We start from the raw sequence: 13297 nt of genomic DNA on the forward strand, positions 1-13297 counted from the left end.
GATGCTTAAAATCAGAGCCCCACCGGTTGCCCTGTTCTCCTCCTGCCTGGGCTTGGGCACATCTGCAATTCCTGGTGAGAAAAGATGGAGCTTCCATCCAGAAGTAGAAGAGGGCACAGCTGGGCTGCAGGTGCATGTCTCACCCTTTGGAGCTGCTGGAGTTTCTTCCTGTTGGGAAAGGTCCCACTGTTGTTGGTGACCTGTGGGCTCTATGTGTGTTTAATTGTGATCCGCAGAAACTGTTCTACAACGTACAGAGCTGAATAGGGAATGAGTTCCTTTATTTGGGTGGGGGGAGTTGTTGTTTTCAAGCCCTCTTGCTGAATTTTCTAGCAGAGATATATATAATCTGTAAAAACTCCAGAGGAGGTTTGGAAACATTTCTGCCGTGCAGGGAGTCTGCTCTGTAGATAATGCTGCAAAAAGTGAGGAAAGCAGCTCCAAACCATTTCGCTGGTGCTTAAAGAAAGAGAAAACCCTCTTTTTCAGTTGCAAAACATGGAAATATTTTTTGCTTACCTGGTCTATAAATACCTATATGACAGAATTTTGAATGTCTTCTAAAAAAAATACAGTGAGCCCTTTATAACTGAAAATCCACAAATCTGGCACGTATTGCCCAAAATTAAGGCTTCCACCAGAAATGGTGTGTGAAAAACAAGTCATGCATTTCGGAACATGTCTCCAGCACTCAAGTTACTTATTGGCATGAATGGGAACATTACTGGTTCTGCTCAACAGGCATGGAGATACCCGAGCAGGCTGTTAACATTTGCTGGTACGGCAACTCATCAGCTTTGCAGCACAGAAGAGTTTTAGTCTGACCTACTTTTGTTTGTTTGTTGTTTCCCACCCCGTGGTGCCTTGCAAAAATAGTTTCTGCTGCTTTCAACACAATGCCCAGTATAATTGGAAAGTCTGAATCAGATGCGTGCTACTTTCCAGTCTCGGGAGGACTTCGGCTTCACATGGTGCTGTAGAGGACATTCATTTTGCCAGCGTTATGAGTACGCATGTCCTGAAGCAATCCCCTGGCTGAGAACCTCAACAAACCACCACCCTTGTGAGAGGAAGAAAATATCCTTGTTTTGTAACTCCAGCACGAACGGAGTGAGAGCTTTTTGTTTTGGAGTCCTTGAGCCAGTGGGCTGAAATCCCAAATCATGCCTTCAACTTCCAGAGGTGCTGAAAGAAGGAGCTGTGTGTCCTCGGTGCTCCTGAGAGTCCGTTCACTCCTTAACGTGCCTGAAATGCAGGTAGCAGAGTGAGGAATGCCTAAGCCCCCAGGTCTGATGATTCTTCCCCAAGCAAACAGCTGACCCACACCAACACTGGCAAGGTTTCTGCTGGAGCTCAGGAGTCCTGAGCCTCTTTTGCACCTCAGCCATTGAACCACACTTGTCTTTGGTGGTAACGATAGGTTCAAAGTGACCATTCCCCTTTTTTTTTTGTGTGTGGTTTCTGTCTGCAGGCTCTTTCCATGGAAGTAGATCAGGTGGGTTCCCTGATTTTCCTTCAGCGCTGCTGTGTGGTTTCTCTGGCTGGGCTGATGCAACAAGCCAGGGTGTGCAGGGCTATCTGCTGTTGCCAATGTCCCGTAGGACCTCCTCCTAAGAGCGTCTCCCTCAGCTTGGAAGGAGGTGGTGGAAAACCTGGAGGCTCTTACACCTGCATTGGACAAAGGATGGTTTCGTGGTCAATGAAAACCAACCCAGTCTGTGCTGGGACTTGCTGTGTTCACGTCACCTTACCCGGGTGATGACCCAGGTCATGAAGCTAGTCATCTGCTGGCTTTGTCACTGCAGCTGACATGCCAGGTCAGGTCTTCAAGCCAGCTTGCTCTGTGGCTGTCTGAGTGCTGGGGTTGGCACAGGGAAAGAGGCAGGAGGTTCTGCAGGGAGAGCTGGCACCTGCACAAGATGAGGGACAATGCGCTGGCAGCACCTGAAAGGTGTCACTCCTGCATTCAGAGGCCAAATGAGCGGTTTGTAGGGCTCTTCCTTTCGTGCAGGGCAAAAGGTCCTCCCTCCCCCTCTGCCGTGTCACTTGCCAAGAGGTGGAGAGCCAGGTTGCTGCCAGAACTGGGGTTGCCTGAGATGTTAACTGAGATTTCTCCCTTTATAATATGCAATGGGATGAAGTCATTTTTCCTAGTGAACGGTGAGCAGCCAGCGGGGAAGCCATGTGGAGAAACCTGCTGTCACAGCTGTAAAAGAACTGATATGATAATTTGAGGTGGATGCATGACGGGGTGTGGAGGCGCACAGGAACCAGTCCGTCCTCAGATACTACTCAATCCTGACCACGTTTGTCTGCTCTGCTCCTTGCTTGGTTGGGTCGCAAAAGGCTGGGAAGCGTTGCTGGCCCCGCAGGATGAACTACCACATCTGCAGCACTTGTACGACTGCCACACTGGTTAAACTGGCAGAGAGCATCCTGTTCTGCACTCATTACCGTGTTAATTCAGGTCTTTTCTTCTCCACAGGTATCCCACGAGTTTGCCATTAACTTCAATCCCACCAACCCGTTCTGTTCAGGTGAGCAGCTGCCAGCCCTTTCTATGCCTTCAGCGTCTTCTGCCTTTCCTCTGGATTTCTCTGGTAACTTGTCTCAGGAGTTTTTCAAGGTCTGTTCAGAGACAGCCTTTAACAGTGAAGCAGAGCAAGTAATAAGGGTGCACTCAACAGAAAGCAGAGAAAATTTGGGGGTGTGTAGGAGGTCCCAGGGTAAAATGCAACTGGATTCAGACAGTGTAAAAATACGCCTTCTTTCTGATGTCTGATGTGTCCTACCAGCCGTCTGCTCCTACTGCAAGTCTGTGAGAAACACAAGGGCTGTTTAGCAGATGGGGAATTCGGACTTAACGCTTCTGTATCTCATTTAGCAACTGAGAGCTGATCGTCATTGCTCAATTGTTGCTCAGATCATAAATGGTAAGGGCTACCGTGAGCTGCAAAAGCTGTCCGGGTTGACCTCTGCTTCACCCCAGCAAAACTGGAGCTCAGTCAGCTTCCAGACTCATTCACTAGTCACTAGGTTATGAAGGCTTGTTATGAACATCTGCTTATCTGCTGTATTTGCTTCATTAAATCGCTCTCCAGTAGCTGTGAGGCTTTCTGTTTGACCTGATTTATTACATGCATTGTAGGGTGCAGAAGCCACTGTCATGCATCTCTATCAGTGACAATTCCTTCCCAAATAATTGATTATCAGCTGATTAATTGCAGAATTGCTAATTTTTTTTTAGTTACACAAACATGCACCTTTTCAGGAGATTACTTCCTGGGGAAACTGAGGCCAGGAAGGGAGGAGTGATGTGGCCAGACATCACCCAGCTGCCCCTGCATAGCCCTGAGGTATCACACGATGGGCAGGCAACCTGCTTGCGTGCAAGCAGTTGCGGAGTCAGGGCTGAAAGGCGGTGGGAACAATGCGTAAACCATGCATCAGCGCTCGGTCTAGTGTCATAGCGCAGCACCTGAAAAGGGGCTGATGCCATGTCATCACCTCCAGGTAGGATGAGTGGTGGGAGAGAACTTTCTTCCCAGCTGGAGAGGGTTTGTGTCTTGCTGCGTAATTTACAGCAGATATGGATAACTTACATGTGCACAGACACTAAACGGGGTGGGAGCAGCTTTGGATTCAGGGCACAGTGACATGCCCTGGAGTGCCCCACATAAATTCCCCAGTCCTGCAGCAGGGTTTGTAGGACTCTGCTGGTGCCTACTGTCTCAGGTGTTAAGAGGAGGCCCTAGAAGAAAGGAGCGCAATTCCTGCTGTGTCTGAGAATTATGTCTCCTATTTCCTTTTGCAAGTCTTTATGATGTTGATCAAGCTCTTTCTAAATAACTGTGCCCACAGTGAGAGATGGGGTGACTCCAGAACAGTTTGGTGCAAAAGTTTGGGTGGTGAGGCACTGGAACAGGTTGCTCAGAGTGGTTGTGGGTGCCCCATCCCTGGAGGTGTTCAAGACCAGGTTGGACGAGGCCCTGAGCAACCTGATCTAGTGGGTGGCATCCCTGCCGATGGCAAGGGGGTTGGAAGTAGATAACCTTTGGTCCCTTCCAACCCAGGCCATTCTATGATTCTGTGAAAAGCACAAGGATCTTAGAAAAGAGTTGCAGCATCAGCACCGCTGCAAATAGCAAAATCCTAATCCTTATCCTCATGCTGGCAAACAGTTCATAAAGAGAGCCTTTTTATGTTGACTTTTCTCGCTGATGTGAGCTGGGAAGAACAGAAGGGTCTTCATGAACAGGTCTGTGGGACAGCAGAAGAAGAGTCTCTGATGACTTGCAGGTCTCAGTGGTGCTTTCCAAACACAGCTTGGGTGCTCTGAGGGTGGTTCTGGGACATTTTGGCTTCTGCACTACCTCCTCTGCCCTGTGTCTGTCTGCCTTTGGTTATGCTCAGAGACCCCAAGTTGCTTTTCTTTTTGCTCCTCCTTTTTGCCTGATTTTGAGATTTTTGCAGAAACAAGGCCTCTCTTATAAGAGGAGGTCTGAGGATCTGCTACTGAGGAGCATAGCTCTGTTTTTAGAACATTTGAGGAGAGAGAGATGAAACTTGATGAGCTGGATGAGTTTTGTGGAAAAAATATTTCTAAGTTCAGCCCCCACGGTATTACCAGCCAGTCATGCTTGGAGTATGGTATTGGACTTGTGGCTGGCCTGGACTGTTGCATGTTGTGATGTCTGGCTTGTCTGGTTTCCCTGCAGGCGTGGAGGGCATTGTCCAAGCATACTCGGCCTGCCTGCCTCACATCCGCTTCTACGGACCCACCAACTTCTCCCCCATTGTCAACCACGTGGCCCGGTTTGCAGCTCAGGCAACCCAGCAGGAGGCTGCATCCGTAAGTCCCGCTTTTGTCACGCTGCCGTGTTGCGTGGCCACCTTGGGGCGGCATTTCAAAGCCGGTCCTTGGGTTCAGTGTCTTGGGTGGTGCGAGGTGGCTGAAGTGCCAGGTGGAGAGGACCCAGCAGAGAATTGAACCCACCCTGACCCCGCGACCAGCAGCGCAGCTCTGTGCTCTCTGCTGTTCTGCTGCCGTCACGGCGGTGCCCAGCTCAGGCACTGCCCTTGCCTGGGACTACGGGGTGGCTGACCCAGTGCTGTGGGTTCCTGTCCCCTGCTTTCACGTCAGGAGAGTTGAGGCTGAAGGAAAGCCACGAGGCTGAGGGAGACGTGGTGCAGAGCCAGGCTCAGCCCTGGCTATTTGTAGGAGAAATTGCGTTGTTCAGGTTTAACAACAACTCCAACATGTCGCCAGGTGGGAGGAACAGCCAGGAGGGTGGCAGTTGTGCCTGCCTGAGCATCTCATGGCTGCTGTGGTGTCACGGCTGAACTTCCTTCCCCAGCGACATGACAAGTTCGGCAGACAAAGCTGGCTTGCGAGACCAGACTATTTAGGGGAGCTGGGATGAAAGCTGCCTGCAAACAATTGTGGGAAGATCTCCCCATCCCTCGTGGCTGACATGCATCTGCTGTTTCTTTGCCCCATGCTGGTGAATGGAAAGGACTTGAAGGAAAGTTAAAACTAACCCTGTCTGTGAAGCCCAGCCGTGGGCTCTCAGCTGGCTGTTGTCACTTTAGACAGAGAATGTCGAGTTGTTGCAGATGCTTCTTAGGAAAAAAAAACAATGCAAAAGCTCTGTAGCAGTCAACAGAACTGCAGCTGTAGAAAATCAGAAATTATTGGGGAGAGAATTGAGACAAGGGTGGGAAACGCCATGAGGTGGCCATCCCTTGGATTGATACAGATGTCTTGAGCACAGTACGAAATGTTGGTCCCCTTATCTCAGAAAGGATCCAGTAGCCCTGGAAATGGTAGCAAGAGAGTTGGCCAGAACATTCAGAGGTGTGGAGCAGCTCCCATGTGAGAAGTGGCAAGGCCGGGACCTTCTGTCCTGGGAGAACTTCCAGGTGCGAGCTTGGGCTCAGGAATCTATAACATGCACCAGCAGGATACAGAAAAGGATAACTTGTTCTGGTTTTCTGAAACATTCGCCACTGGCCTCTGCTGAGCTCCCTGGGGGCTTTGGTCTAACTGGGCAACCTCTGTACTTGTAGATTCTGGGCAAGAGGGGAATAATAGCTCTGAGGAGTATGTTGCTTCCAAAATAGCCATGGGCTTTTGTGTGGTGTGGGACTGACAGGACTGTCATGGGGACCACGGGGAATTAGGTTGGTGGTAGGTAGTGCTGGCGTAGTGCAGACGGGAAACGAGAGCAACTGGGCCGAGGTTCAGAGGGTGTCTTCAAACCTTTGGCTTACATCACTTCAACACAAGGGAACAGCTGGAGGAAGATCCTCTTGGTTAAAGCACCTCCCCGTGCTCTGTGAAGAGATCTTCTGGTGAGATCTCGTGGTGCACACCCAGGCTGGCAAACCGAGGAAGGAGAGCACCAGCCCCAGGGTTTCCTCTCTGGGAAAGCCCCCACAGCACGACCAGTCCACAGACTGCTTGCCCAAGCCGTGCCATGCCATAGGGCGTTATCTTTCTTATGTGGCCAAATCCAAACCTTGTCCTGGGAGAAGACCTTTGTGCTTTTCCCACTTGGATGACATTGGGTGGCTCACTTTTATCGCTGCTTTTCACACCAGTTGGAAAAGCGGTGGGCTCAGAGCCAGGACTGGGGCTCCCGCATGGCCGCTCCAGCCGCTCGTCAGGCCTTGAAGTTGCAGTTAATTAGCCCAGCAGACTGCTTACATCCATATGTCAAGAAGCTGCTCGTTAGCACAGAGGCCCCCTCCTACCACGCTCCGTTGCACCAGGCTGCGAGGCTCGTGTGCAGGAGGCGGCACCAGCGTGCTGCTAGGAGGCAGAGGCTGGAGTGGGGCTGTGGTTTGGAGAGCCAGGCTGGGCAGGCAGCGCTGCCGCTGCCGGCCGGCCTCCTGCCAGGGGTTCTGGCCTGCCGCTGGTGGCTGAGGTGCCTTCCTGAGAGCATGGAGAGCTGGGTTTCGCTCAGAGCCAGCTCAGCTGGGGCATCATCCTGTGTGCGGACAGAGCTGGCTGGGGTTGAAAGCTTCCCTGAATGCAGTCTCTCTCTGAGGGCGCCTTCTTCTGCCTTGCCTTCTGTGCTGTTGCTCTTCCCAGCTCCAAGCACAAGGCATTATTACCCTATTCTTGTCTTTTTTTTGTTTGCTTTCTTCGTTAAAGCAAGCCTATTCCTGCTGCTGCTGTTTCGAGGGGGTCCTGTTGCTGCCCACCGTCCCCTCCCGCATCCTAACACCTTCTTGGTGCTTCCTGTTCCATCTTCCCCCCTTTGAAACCTCCTCCCAGGAAGGCTGCGGGCTGCCAGTCCTCACGTCCATGCACAGCACTTGTGGGGGAAGGTCCAAATCGGGTTTAATTCAGTACACATCCAGGTGGCTCCTCAGTGTTCATTTTCTCTGCTTGTGTCAGTGGGGGAGGGAGAAGCCCACAGGCCTCGCACCGAGCAGAGGCACTAATCATATGCAAATTGCACCCCTCCGTTGGCACTAATAGTTTAATCAAGGGAGATTTTAAATAATGTGCACCAAAGTAATAGCTCCGTCAGAGGCTGGAGACGGCTCTTTTTTGGAAGCACAAAGCGTGATTGATCAGGGACCTTGCTCCCCCGGGGCCTTCTCCTCATCCAGCTGGTCTCAGCGGTGTGCGGCAGCACCGCCCTCTGTGGTGCCGGCGGCAGCCCCATGGCGTGGAGACACCAGCGGGGGACAATGGGGACAGCAGCCCCACAAAGACCTCCTGCGGGCTGGTGAGCCACCATGAGGTTGTCTTCTGCATGGTGGCCAGGCAGGAAACACAGTGGGCCTTCACCTGGATCTGCACGCTTTGTCCTGGTCTCACTGGGCTCCCACACGAGAGAGGGGCTTTAATAAACCCCCCAAACTGGTAGTTTTTCCACGGCAACGTGGATCACAAGCAGAGGAGCAGTCAGCTCTTAAGGGATGGGAGCACTAAAAGGTGTCTGAGCAAGAGGGGGAGAGATGCAGGGCGCACACGACTGGCTTGGCTCCCAGGGGAGGATCGATAAGCTTAGGGGAGTTCACACACACCTTTCCAGCAGGGCCCCCATATCCAAAGCTCCCCTTTCCTTGCCACACACTGTTAAATGCTAGCTAATCCCCTGAAGTCCTGTTTACACATGTGAGCCTAGTTGGTGATTTTGTTAGTAAATTGCCATGATCATCTCCAAAGCCTGTGCTGGATTCAGAGATCAGCTGTTTTAGCAACAGAACAAGGAGAAATGGGGAGGTGCTGCCAGGTGGGCCATGCTGGCGAGCACTGGGGGTGACCCCCAGCCCAGGTGACCCCCTGTCCCCGTCCCAGGACGTTGGTGTCCCCCATGGTGGGAGGACAGCAGCTCTGGGGTGCGTGCCCACGGGCAAAGGTGGGCTTGGTCCTTCAGGACAGGCTGATTTTCTGCTCCCTAGTGGGTTATTCTAATATTGTCATAATTCATCTGGCGTGCGTCCAGATGATGCTCTAGTGCAGTGCCTGCTGGCGCCTTGCTTGTGAAGATGCTCTCCAGCCAGCTCGCTCTGCTACAGAACCTCCAGGCTTTTAAGATGATCCCCAGCATCATCTCCTTGGCCTCTGAAATATGCAGTGAGAAACATTTGGTGAGCTCTGTTCCCTTTTTTCTTGCATACTTTCTAGTGTGCTTTTCTCTGATCCTGTTATGGATTTCAAAAAAAAAAAAAAAAAAGAATCAAAGGGAGATGGACCTTTCTTGTTTTATTCTTTGACCATGCTCAGAGGCCAAATTTGCACTGATTTACTCAGAGAAAAAAGCATGGGGAGGAAGGGTGGAATGAGCTGGATTTTTGCCCATTATCATCTGCTGTCTTTGAAATTTTACTTTCTCCCATTCAGGTTCACAAACAGGGTCAGGCCCAGTTACTTGTCCTGCGACCAGTGCTGGCCATGAGTATGAGAAAATGCTGGCATTTAATACCAAAAAAATGTGTTGATGCTAGTTCTGGAATCCAGATACTTCATTCCTGTATAAATCTTCCCCTAGAAAACATTTTTTCCCCCAGCTGTATTTTTGCCTTGTTTCAGATCCCTGCTTCCCAGGACGTGTCCGGGGTCCTGCTGGCACCCCCAGCCTGTGTCGCCGGTGGTGCTGGGGGCAGGGAGCTGGTCCTGCTGCTGTGGCACACACAAATCAGAAGCAATGCCACAAACCCACCCCCATTTGTGCTTGGAGCATTGTGCTTGCTTTAGCACAAGAGAGTGTTGAGGGAAGAAAGCACTTAGGGAAAATTTCAGGAGACAAGATGTGGGCTGGAGAAAAAAACAAGAAAATGAGCTTTGGACTGTGTTTCTTCTGCTTTTCTGGGACGTCGGCACTGGTGGTTTTCAGAGGAAATGGAAAGAATGAGGAGAGGAACAAAGAGCTTTAATGCTCCTAAGTGCTTGTTTTTCCTCATTTCTCCACCACACGCAAGATGTGTAATGTGCCAAAATTGAACCATTACTTTCCCCTGAGGGGGAGGAGATGGAGGAGCCTTCTCAGGGGTCCGTATGCTGCAGCCTTGCTGTGCTGTGTCCAGCAGGACTGTCCATCCGTCCATCCATCCACTTCCTCAGCTCTGCAGGGCACAGCAGCAAGCTGGACATGGGCTGAGTGGGGAGGAAGAGATAGCATCTGCCAGCCGGACTTGTGTCAGGGCCCCTGTGACACTGAAGCTCTGCAAAAGTTGGAGCTTTTTCCATCACTAAGGAGGGTAAATTAGTCAGTGAGACCTCTAGCAGGAGGTTCAGTTAGATTATAGATACTGAGATTACATTAGGTGAGATTCGGTGGTCTGCACCAGCAGGCGCTGCAGGGAGCACTCCCTCCTCCATGCCAGGATCCTTGCTGCAGCCACTTCCCCAGTGGAGAAGCACATGTAGGCAGTGCCGCAACACGTTTTTGTGTTTGTTGTTTGGATTTTGCCTTTCAAAATCTGGAGGGAATGGGATCACCTGAAATTTCTGGGTGCTGCTAGAAGGGGGTGACACCAGCAGCGAGTGCTCCCAAATCCCTTGGGTAGATGCGTCCCCCGACATGGGCTGCATGCAACCCCGCCCAGCTCTGACCCTCTGCTCCCCTCTCCGCAGCAATACTTCATCCTCCTCATCATCACAGACGGGGTCATCAGCGACATGGATGAGACGCGACACGCCGTGGTGCAGGCTTCCAAGTTGCCTATGTCGATCATCATCGTTGGGGTGGGCAACGCCGACTTCGCCGCCATGGAGTTCCTGGACGGGGACAGCCGGGTGCTGCGCTCCTACACGGGCGAGGAGGCCGTGCGTGACATCGTCCAGTTCGTGCCCTTCCGGGATTTCCGCAATGTGAGTCCGTGCCCCTGCGCTGTGCTGTCCCCAGCGCGGTGCTCTGCGGTGTGCTGGTGGCAGGAGGCTGTGGGAGCCCTGTGCAGATGAGGGGATGGGAGCAGAAGCCTGGTCTCACATTGCGGGGTGGGGGAGGGTTCTTTTATCCACCTGATGTAGTGAGAGATGTCCCATGGAAGGAGGGTGGACACGGTTATCTTCAAGGGTCCCTTCCAAGCCAAACTGTTCTGTGGTTCTCACCTTGGAAGTGGGGCAACCCCAGCAGATGCTGAAAGGTTTGGGAGCCATTCAAGGGGCAGCTAGAGGCAAAAGGGTGAGCACTTGTCACCCTCCCACTGGGCTCTGCCATCTCCCAAGCTGCCTGCTTTGCCCTAGCTCTAAACCCCACGTCCCATGGAGACACGCTGGCACTAACCACATGAATCAGCGCTGCGACAAGACACGCAGGGGCAGCAGTGCTCGTAGTGCCGTGGCGTGCTCTATTTGAGCATCCTCCATCTCTGTCACCCTCATCACCACCAGGCAGGTGGGTGCTCACAGAGCAAAAAACAATTACAGCAGGGTTCCCGCAACAAGCTGGGGCAGTACTGGGCTTGTGTCCCTCCCTTGCCATGGTCTCTGGCCAGCGTGTCCCAGTGTAATGCTGACCTGCCCAGCCTCAGCAGTGTGCAAGGTCCCCAGGGGTGAAAATGAGCCCTGGGCCTGTCCCAGTGTCTGCTGCTCTTGGAAGCTGCAACCCCACAATGCTTGCTCCATCCCTGTGGGATGGATGCCTGACCCACTGCTGTATGTTGGAGGAAAGTTGATGAGTTGAAGGAGGCAGCCCTGGGTTGGACGCTGTTCCTGACTGTGCTGGGTGCTGGGTGCTGCTTGTTGCTGACGGGATTGCCAAAGGATGCAGGAAATCATCCTGTGCATATCTGTCCCATTTTTGCAACAAAACACTGTATTTCCCTTTCACCTGCTGTTAGGAGATTCTTGATTTTTCTACTCTAAGGGGATGTTTATTTTATTCTGACCAACCAGTGAATTATCTCCTGGAAGGAAGATGTAGTACACAATATATTCCCAGGTGTACAAAGTGCTGACTATCAGAGAGCTGGCTTCAAGGGAGTATTAAATGAGATGCCACTGTCTGGAGCTGGGGACAGGCCAGCCACGCTGCGCTGACTCTGCTCGTCCTCTTTCTTAGGCATCTGTGCCAGCCTCTCCTGCGTGGCAGAGCTTGGCAAGCCCTCGCTCAGGCCCTGTAGGCATCTTATGTTGGTGTTTCTTTTTTCTTTTTGCCTGCAGGCCCCCAAGGAAACACTGGCCAAAGCTGTGCTGGCAGAGCTGCCCCAGCAAGTTGTGCAGTACTTCAAGCACCAAAATCTGCCCCCCATCAACTCGGAGCCTGCGTAGCGCCATGCCTGGCGGCGCCATCTGCATGTCGCTGAAGTCTGTTGGTGCCACCGAAAGCGCATGTGCCACATGCTTTTAAATGAAGAATACCCTCCCTGAAACACACAGTTTTGTACTTTTTAATTTAATTGTTAAGTTCTTAAAACTCATCCCAGAGAAGCATCTGGATTCATTTTGTACAGTCCCAGCCTGAGGTAACACCAAGAGGCCAGCCATGCCCTGGTCCTGCTCTGTTGAGTCATTTTTCAGTATTGAATGTACTTTGTATAATTTTAGTGGAACAGGATACAATTTTTACAATCAAAACTTGCTTTTTCCAAGCAATGAAATGCTTAATATATTATTATTATCATTCAATGAACTGGTCATTGTATAGGTCATGTATCTTTGCTGTACCTGTACCTCTGTCATGCTCTATGTTCATTTTTATACTGTGTACATGTTATATTTGTTATACTCAGGTTAATAAAGAAACTTGGACATTTAAAAAAAAGTGTCTCCCCTAGGGTCCAGTCTGGGAGCACCTTCCAAGGCCCAGAGGACAGGAATTTGGGTACTTGGGAGCTCCTTGTCCAACAGTCCAACATAGGCTGTCCTGGTCCCACAGCCCTCACTGGTTGCGACCAGGATATTGGTGGCACTGTCCCGGCAAGGGACTGGGGACAGGTGAGCAGCACGCTGTGGTTTGCAGCCTTGCAGGTGGTGGGCCTTCCTCATTACCTATGTTTTAAGGCCAACTGTAATTGTTTTTTTTTTTTTTTTGCAGCCACAGTTGTCTCAAAAGCCACAAGCTCTCCTGGGAGCAAAAAAAAAAAAAAAAGGCAAAAAAACGTGATGGGCACACCGATGGCAAACAGGCTGCTCTTCCAGGAGCTTTCACAGCCCCAGCGATGCAGTAGTAAGTGATTGGGCTGCTCTTGCACCTCAGCACAGGCAAAAACCCAGCAGCACCTGTCACCCCACGCTCAGTGTTTTCACTTGCTGTGTCCCAGGATCGCCCCCCCCCCATGTCATTAACAACGTGGGACCCTGCTGCACCTCTAGCCATTCGGCAGCAGACTGGAGGGTTCATTCACCAAGGGTGGAGGTGACCTGCACTGTCCTGGGGGGGGGGGTCCCTAAACCCCTTCCACCTCCAACTGAGTAAAGACTGGAGCCAAGCTGCATGTCTGTGTGTGTGAGTATGAGGCCCCCATGCCAGCCCCTGCCTTGGGGGGGGGAGGGGCTCCTGCCTGGTGAAATATTTGCTTTGCAAAGCCCTCTGGAAGGGGGGAAAAAAAACCTGACATCAACCCTCTTCCAAATGGGGAAGCAGTATTTGAATAGGGACTTATTTAAAAATAACTCTGTACACAACTCAGGTGCCGGCCATGCAGGCTCCGTAACACTCAGCTTCCAGATCAAAGTCTGTAACTCTGGAAAAATATTTTCTTTTCATAAGAAAACCTCGTATACAGCTGCACTAGCTAGTAAGCGCCTCTGCTAGTGGAGTGTTTGTGGGGGTTTGTCATTTTTTAACACCTCTCTGAAGCATTTACCAACGAACACAGACAACAAGCAGTT

The 13297-nt window shown here is 51.5% G+C and overlaps 1 protein-coding gene across 2 annotated transcripts in view; it reads left to right on the forward strand.

Moving 5' to 3' along the window:
* Positions 1–12896, forward strand: part of CPNE2 (copine 2) — a 59330-nt gene extending 46434 nt beyond the window's left edge. For both annotated transcript variants that reach the window (XM_067004554.1, XM_048068865.2), the window contains exons 13-16: positions 2486–2537; positions 4719–4852; positions 10097–10333; positions 11627–12896. In XM_067004554.1, coding sequence (XP_066860655.1) covers positions 2486–2537; positions 4719–4852; positions 10097–10333; positions 11627–11734 — 531 coding nt within the window. In that variant the 3' untranslated portion in view covers positions 11735–12896. The remainder of the gene's footprint in view (positions 1–2485; positions 2538–4718; positions 4853–10096; positions 10334–11626) is intronic.
* Positions 12897–13297: the final 401 nt, after the last annotated feature.

The sequence above is a fragment of the Anser cygnoides genome, chromosome 12 (assembly GCF_040182565.1).
Source record: "Anser cygnoides isolate HZ-2024a breed goose chromosome 12, Taihu_goose_T2T_genome, whole genome shotgun sequence".
NCBI classification, from domain to species: Eukaryota; Metazoa; Chordata; class Aves; order Anseriformes; family Anatidae; genus Anser; species Anser cygnoides.